This window comes from Taudactylus pleione, unplaced genomic scaffold (assembly GCF_031769625.1).
Source record: "Taudactylus pleione unplaced genomic scaffold, aTauple2 ptg000286l, whole genome shotgun sequence".
Lineage (NCBI taxonomy): Eukaryota > Metazoa > Chordata > Amphibia > Anura > Myobatrachidae > Taudactylus > Taudactylus pleione.
The window spans coordinates 3252426-3261240 of NW_028284688.1; the positions used below are offsets into that span (position 1 = coordinate 3252426).

General features: G+C 38.7%; 1 protein-coding gene across 1 annotated transcript; it reads left to right on the forward strand.

Annotated features, from left to right (window-relative positions):
• Positions 1 to 6253: 6253 nt before the first annotated feature.
• LOC148512013 (olfactory receptor 2B2-like) lies at positions 6254 to 7186 on the forward strand. Its single transcript, XM_088482399.1, has one exon. The coding sequence runs from the start codon at positions 6254 to 6256 to the stop codon at positions 7184 to 7186; it is 933 nt and encodes a 310-aa protein (XP_088338525.1).
• Positions 7187 to 8815: the final 1629 nt, after the last annotated feature.

Below are 8815 nucleotides of genomic sequence, written 5' to 3' on the forward strand. Positions count from 1 at the left end.
CAGACAGTGAATGCATTGTGAACTTTCCCATCCATTGGGCTTGCAACAAGACCCTGTGGTAGGGTCTTGGCTCCTGCAAACCTGAGAGGACTTCCTGCTCTAATAGAGAAGGAAGTCCACTACTGACATCATGAGTGATGTCAGTAGGGCTGCCCACAAATGGCAGGCATTCTTAAGGGAATGCCTGCATTTGTGCAGCCACCCCCCTCCCTGCCTACAAAATGGGGTGAGCTGTCAATCAACATCGACAACCGCCCTGTCTTGTAGCAAGCCCCAGAGTCACTGAACTTCAGTCGCTCACTGGGGCTCGCATATGCACACGCTGGACATGGCACATGCACAGGGGGCAAACATCTACCCGCTTGTGATCGCTGCACGCTTGCGAGTGGGTGTAAATCAGGCCCAGTGTTTTGAATATGGCTGGATATTGTAGTGCCAAATGAAGAAATGTCTTGACTGCATTGAAACACAATGTGGTACAAGTAAATCAAGTTTGTTCCTATGTGTATTGTGAACAAACAGTTCATTTGCAATACTTTTTAAACCCACAATGGAGAAGTTTTTTTTCTGGTGTGTTGTGCCTCTTAGTAGGTAAAATGTAGCCGTTGCTGGAAGCTAGTTTATATTGGCGTCAAAACACTGACTGGCTGATAAATGATGAGAGAAGCCCAATTTCACTACTCAGTCAGCCCAGACTTTAAGCCTTAAATAATTTATCTGTGGCACAACAAGCTCAGCAATCCCAGATACTAGCAGTGGTTGAGGCACAGAATTAGACCAACAAACTGCTGTGAGCAGAGCTTAGTCAGCTGCGACTGGGTGAATGCAGGACTGCTGTAATGCAGAAGATGACCATATCATATGATCTTGAGACATTTATGTTGCACTTTGAGAGGACGCCAACTCAGCTTAAATGGCCAATGGAGGATTGGGTGGCACAATTAGCTACTTATTTGATGGGTGAAGCTCAGAGGGCCTATGTGGATATGTCCATAGCCCAGGCATCAAATTATCAGGAGTTAAAAGCCACAATTCTGGCATGGGTGGGGTGACAGGGTCTATTATTGCACAGCATTTTTATGCCTGGCAATATAGGCTTGGGTTCACAATGCGTGCTCAGCTTGCCAATCTGGCAAAGTTAACCCACAGTTGGTTAGAGCCCAAACAATGCCCGCCGGACAGGATCCTGGAAATCCTGACAATTGACTATTGTGTGCAGAACTTAAAGCAGGGGTTGCAAAAATGGGTTCTGCAGAGTAATCCGCAGTCATCTGAGGAACTTGCATTAGCCATTGACCGATATTATGCCCTTGGAAATATGGCCCAGTCAGCAGAGAAGGTTGTTAAGCTAATATTTAGGAAAGAACCTACACAAGATGTTGGCACTGAGCAGAGGGTGACCCCAGAAGCATGCTTTAAGAGTGGCTAACCGGGGCACTTTCAGAAGAATTATCCTAGTTGCCAGGAACCAATGGATATTTCAGTGGGACGTCTTGAACTGTATGACTTATTGGGGTTTGGTGTAAAAGGACAGATCTGCAAATAGTACATTTTTGCTTGTAGCTGTGCACACTCTATTACAAATAGCAAGCCATTAGAAAATGTACAGAAACTTTTTGTAACTTAGAAGAAGGCTTTTTTATCCTGGACATATTCTTTGAATTTTGGGCCTGACTCTGTAAGGATCGCTATTGCGATCACAACAGGGATTACACATGCAGTCTCAATGCGAAAATATGCTAATGATTGCAATTGCAATGCCGCTGCAGCCAAACATAAGGACGTCTACTTTATCTTATACACATCCATAATACTTTGCAAGTTGGCAAAACCATCAATAACATCGAGTACAATCGGAGACTCGTGCACACTTGCACAAGGCCTGACCTTACTCAGGAATTGCTAACATCATCGCACGCAGTGAATGCCCAAGCTGTGTATGGCCTCGCAATGGTTAATTTATGCACGCCCCTGTAATGGCATTCAAACACACTGGCATGCCTGTGTTTCACCCATCACCACCCCAAAATGGTCACTTCTTGTCAATCACTCTGCTATGGGTTGGTGTAGTCACTGTAGTCCCTATTGCAGTGACTGTTTATGCACACGCATTGTGATGCATCCAAAATGCAACAGTCAGCCGATTGCGTGCGTAATCGCAGTTGTGATCGGTAATGAATCCTACCCATTGAGAACATATACAAAGAGTAAAATGTTATCAGTGTCTTGTTAATTCATATGTGCTCAATGACACATGGTTAGAATACTTTGTAACTGGTTATGGCATGATATATTTTGTAATATCTTGAGTCAGAATTTCAATTAACTTTTCATCTTCTAAAGTATTGACGTATTACAGAGCAATGTACATTGAGAGAATTAAGACATTATCCAAGCAAATCACAAATGATGCCAAACACGTAAAGATGTCCTGCACAAATAACCTACAATCTATAATTTGTGAAGAGCACATTATACAGAAAGTAGTGGAATAACATTTAGGACTATATTCAATTTGGAGCAAAAAGTCTGAGGCCGGACTTTTCGCCATCAATGGAGGTTTGCCATTGAAAACTTAATGCGCACGTCCCGTGTATCTCCGTATTAATTTCCAAATTGGCGAAAACGGGATCCTGGAGAAAATGAAATGAGAAAAAAGAAATACAATTTTGGGGGAAATCAGCCTGACACACCCCAAAAGATGCTCTGACATGGGGGTTCACTATGGGTACCCCTGAATAGCCCTGCAAAAGCTATTTGGGGTCTTTGAATAGACTCAATAGGTGCTATTTTGCGTCTTTGGGACAGTAGTGAAGAATAGCATTTAGCTACTTTTTTGGGGAAAATAAGTAGTCCAATCAAATTTGGGGTGCATGAAAATTGGTGCAAGCATATTTTAAAGTTGCTAAAGTCAAGCATTAAAAAGCACCAAAAACGCACCTTCAGCAAACACCCGCAATCCAAAGAAAACCTCCCCCGTACTTGCAGACCCCCCCAAAGGCTATTTTGCTAGTTTTGGAATTTGTTCCCCCACTTTGCATTTTTTCACCCGCTTTTTCAGTGCTTTTCAGGGTGTCCTTTGTGTTTTTTAGCATTTTTGGATGCAGTTAGCATCAAGGGGGGTGTAAAAAGGGTTTAGGGTGGTTGCCACAATTTTGCACCCCAAAATACCAATTCTGCACTTTTTTTTTGCTGGGTATTCATTGGCAAATATTTTCCACTAGTTACAGGGCGCAAACTTTTCACACCGGCAAAAAGTCGGACAAATTGAATACATGGATAAGTGGAATCGACAAAAATGATGTCAGCAGCGAAATTTTTTTGCCAAAAATGGCTTTTCGCTCCAAATTGAATATGGCCCTTAGTGGGGAAAGTGTGGGTGCCTCATTCTAGGCAGTAGCTTTCTCATACTAACACTACAATCCCTAGGTCTTCAAGACACAGCCCTTTCTTGGTTCTCATTTTACCTATCTAATCGCTCTTTCATTGTTCGCTTTTCTGATTCTGCCTCCTTTTCGCTACCTCTATCAGTCTAAGTACCGCAAGGCTCAGTTTTAGGTTCTCTGCTTTTTTAAATCTATACCAACTCTCTTGGCAAAGTAATCAGCTCTTTTGATTTTCAGTATCATCTATACGTGGACGATACTGAAATCTACTTATCCTCCCCAGATTTGTCACCATCTATGCTGGTACATGTCACTGAATGTCTCTCTGCCATTTAATCTTGGATGGCCTCTAGCCACTTCAAATTTAATATATCCAAAATAGAATTAATTATATTTCCACTGGCCAATAGTAGATACCAACCTGATATCTATATCACTGTTGACAACTTGACATTTAACACCACTCCACAAGCCCACTACCTAGGTGTCATCCTTGACTCTGAACTGTCCTTTGTTCCCCACATTCAATCTGTCTCAAAATCATGTTACATACATCTAAAAATCATAGCCAAAATTTTATCTAATCTTTCACAAGACACTGCAAAAACTGTAATCCATGCACTCATTATTTCCCACATTGACTATTTCAATAGTCTCCTTACTGGTCTTCTAAAACACAGACTCTTGCAGCTACAATCCATTTTCAATGCAGCTGTGAGGCTGATCTACCTTGCCAAATGTTCATTGTCTGCTGATCCAATCTGTCAGTCCCTCCATTGGTTACCGGTCATCTACCGTATTCAATATAAAATACTTACACTCACACATAAAGCTATTAACCATACCACACCAACATACATCTCTTCACTCATCTCAAAATATCTTCCAACCCGACATCTCCGCTCTGCACAAGATCTGCAATTCTCCTCCATACACATTACTTGTTCCCATGCACTGTAACAAGGCTTTTTTCAGGCTGTACCCACCCTGGGTAATGCCCTCCCAAGCACAATAAGACTTTCCACTAGTCTCCAAACATTCAAGCATTCCCTGAAAACTCACCTCTTCAGACAAGCTTATCAGATTCCTGAACCACCCACATAACCTTCAAAGCTTCCCTATCAAAATCCCTTCTTACAGTATACACATATCATCATATATTTTCTCTTTCTTCAATTTCACATCCTCATGACCCTAGGCCAACTTTCCTGTGTGATTGATTTATACAGCTCAACAATAACCTCTGCAATCTGGCTGGACCAATTTGCAATATGTAGCACATATCCTTGTGTATCAATACGTATTTCCCAATAGATTGTGAGCAGGGCCCTCTTACCTTTATGTCTGTCTGCTACTACCCTGTTTTGTTCTATTAATGTTGTTTCCATTTGTATAGCACAGCAGAATATGCTGCACTATATAAGAAACTGGTAATAATAATAATAATACTAATAATAATAATACTAATAATAATAATAATAATAATAATAATAATATTTTCAGACTTGAAATACAAATATTTAAGCAATAATTGGTGTTGGCAGTTAGGCACTACTGTAAGTGGTGTAGTGTGGTTTGGGTGAGGAGAGAGAGAAGAATTGAAGAAACCAAAACAGGATCCAGTCACTTTAGAAATTTTCTAACAGCTGTCTCTTGGCAAGCATAACTGTTCATCATCATTATTAGTAACTGAGTGTCCTTCCTCAGCTGATGCTGTGCTAGAAGAGGTCTCTAATTTCATACAGCACATGCACTGTTGCTGCTATCTGTCAGCTTGGAGCATCTGTGTGTAACCATATATTATTTGTTTTAGTGTCAACTTCCCTGCTGAATATAGAGCCAGGAGAGTGTCCCATGTTCAGTGGCAGCTATGTCACCAAGGAGGCAGCAGAGATCACCAAAGAGGAATAGATTGACCAAAAAATGACAGTTATCTCACTGGGTCCCAGGGACATGCAGTCAGGGTAGGAAAGGGAGGTAGAGCCTCCCCTGTCATACTCCTGGTATTTGATATAAAAAATGATTAGAATAATACAAAGTAGTTATTTATAACTTATAAACATATTCTTTGTTTATTTTACTCATTTTTATAGTTAACACTCACCAGCTTTGTGGAGCTTACTAGGACTGCAGAGAGATGAAAGAATAGGCAGCAACAGCTCAGCCTCACTTCTGTATAGTTAGACACTATTTGCAGAGCTTGGGCATGGCCACACCATGGGCAGTAAGCTGCACAGAAATAGAGCTAAGAGAGTCATGCCTCTGAGTATGGGGCATGGAGTACTTATGGACACCATGGTTGTGTCATGTGACCATGAACTGCACTGCAGTGTTTAGAGATTGAAGCTCAGTCAGCAGCAGCAAGAGAAGAAACATTGGTGAAGGTAGGATAATCAATGGACACAGAAGCTTAGTGTAATGAGGGGAGAGGTACAGTGAGTAGGGGGTGAGACAGGCTCCCAGCACTCATACCCATATCCATGTGTGCCTCCCCAGCCATTGACCTCATCACACGTCACTGCCTAAAATGAGATCTACTAAACCACCTTGTCCTTGTTGTGAGGACACTACTTGGTGCAATAACAGTACAGCAGGTCCTACTGCCTTCACAATTTCAGATGTTTTATATTTCTGAGAAGATAATTACAGTAAGTTGGGTGAGAGGTACAGAGCTGATCTAAAGTGCAACCATTTGTTAGTTATCCACATGACAACTCATGTACCAGTTGAATATGGTGAAAATATTTTCAGTACAAATTACAATGTAGATTGTTTTTTCATTTGTTAAAACTGAAAAGAAAACTATGTTAATAAGCACATTGTTTAATAACAGATCACTGAGATCATTTTCCATTTTATCTTAAAGAATGCCATGGAAAAATAACACAATTATAATGGAATTTATTCTACTTGGACTTTCCAGTCAGCCCATGACACAAGTTATTCTCTTCTATGTCTTCCTGCTTATGTATATGATCATATTAACTGGAAACATCTCCATCATTATTCTAATTCTAATTGATGTAAATCTTCACACTTCTATGTATTTTTTCCTTGGCAACCTCTCGTTTCTGGATCTCTGCTATTCATCTTCCACTGTGCCGAGGATGCTGAAAGATTTGATGTCAGTAAAGAAAACTATCTCTTATGCTGAGTGTGCAACACAAATGTTTATTTCTCTCTCATTAGGGCAATCAGAGTGTATTCTGCTTGCTATTATGGCTTATGACCGTTATGTAGCTATATGTTATCCATTACATTATACTACAATCATGAGTAAAACGGTTTGTGTGAGATTAGTCATGGGTACATGGATATGTGGGTTTATTTTCTCTACTTCACTTGTTACTCTTACACTCAGTGTAAATCGTTGTGACAATAATGAAATTAATAATTTTGTATGTGAAGTGCCAGAAGTATTGTCACTGGGCTGTGAAAATATTTTGTTTATTGAATTAGTAATTTATGTTATCAGTATAATTCTTCTCATAGCACCAGTCACATTTATTGTAATTTCTTATATTCAAATAATTTTAAGCATATTAAAAATTAAATCTGCAGCTGGGCAGCGAAAAGCTTTCTCCACCTGTGGGTCTCACATGATGGTTGTGACAATGTTTTATGGCTCATGTATGACTTCTTACATGAAACCTAGGTCAAGCTCTCTAGCAGACACAGACAAATTCATTGCTATAGTTTATGGAATTATTACACCAATGATGAATCCTATTATTTATACACTTCGGAATAATGATGTAAAAGCAGCCTTTTTAAAATACAGAATTAGAAACCGGTTCTGATAATATAAATGTAGACATTATATTGACAATACCAAGATTATGAATGAGCATTCTGGAATAAGTATTGCAAACTATTTGATTTTCCCATGAAAATTTCTTAACTATGTTAATGTTGATTGTCAAAACCAGAGAAAACTATTGAACAGTTCAATCTTATTATGAGTTTGAACCACAAAAGCATTGAAGTGTCAAAACAGTTAGATGATCCAAAGTCTAATATACTAAATATTCAGTAGAGGGAAGAGACAGTAAGCAAGTCCATTTAATACAGCAAAAAATCTGAAGTACAAAAATTCCAGCAATGGGAGTTTAGCAGTATATCAAGTTGGTTTGATACAAGCCAAGAGAAACAGCAGTAATCTATCCAACAAAGCAAGATACAACAGGTTAAGCAGAATAGCAAACCTACAGTAGATTATGCAAGACAAAGCTCACAGCAATATCAGTCCAAGAAAACAAGAGACAAGGTGTTAGGTAGAAGAGAAAGTTTGTTTAGTGCAAGGGAAAGGTCACAGCAATTTAACATTCCAAAGGAGTGTGGTGCAGACTACTAAACTGGAAACATACAAATCACCAAGCAAAAAAAATCAGGTTTTGTTCAATTTTAATCCAGAGGTGGGGCAGGGTTCAGTCTGGGAAATGCAGGGATGACCTCGCAGGAGTGGGTAACTACCTGAAACCAAGGTCAAGCAATATCAGGAATAGTCAAATTATTTTTAGGAAGTATTATACAAATGATATATATATATATATATATATATATATATATATATATATATATATATATATATATATGTAAAATGTAGAATAAGAGATGGAATCTGTTATTTAAATGTAGAAGCTAGGCAAATTAATCTGATCGGTAGCTACTGTATAAGTGAGTTGGTTTAAGATTGTGTTTTGATACTGGTTTTGATTTTATTTAAAATTGTCAAATTAGTTTAATTTTTGTTTTGTGGATTCCTGGTGGGTTTGAGATCCGTTGATTTTATTAAAAAACAGACTTTAGAACTCAATGGAACATCAGTATTATATTTAGTAGAAATATAAAAGCACGAGACTTACTATTTGGCGGGTTAAAGACTTGTTATAAAGCTAAAGAAAAACTCACCAAAATAAAAGTCCTGCCTTTGGCATGTGAGTTTGTGTGAAGCACTGCACAGATAACTATGATCCATTTATGCTTATGTAAACCCCATTTATTAATGGGTATGGAAATGGGCATTATGTTGTAAGGATAAATTGTAATGTGTGTGTATTGTAGAGGTGCTCTTTTCACATGATATTATGTAGATTAGATATATAATGGTGCAAATAGTACCTAAAAATGAACTGAACTACAGTGGCATGAGGTCAGAAGGTGAAAGAAGTTTCCAGCTACCTAAAATTTAGAGCTAGTTCTGCAGTCTGTGCAAATGGGCACTACAAAAAATTACAGTTGGAGAGAGAGTTTAGTTAGAGCTGAGTTGGCCTTAGGTAATGGCTTAACCACTAAACTGAATATTTATTTTCCTGACAAAACCGGTTGGATTTTTTGAAAATTTTATATAAGTTAAAAAGTATTTTTACAAATATGTTTAGATATTTTATTGACAAAAATATATATGCCTAAGGTGTGTCCATAGGCAC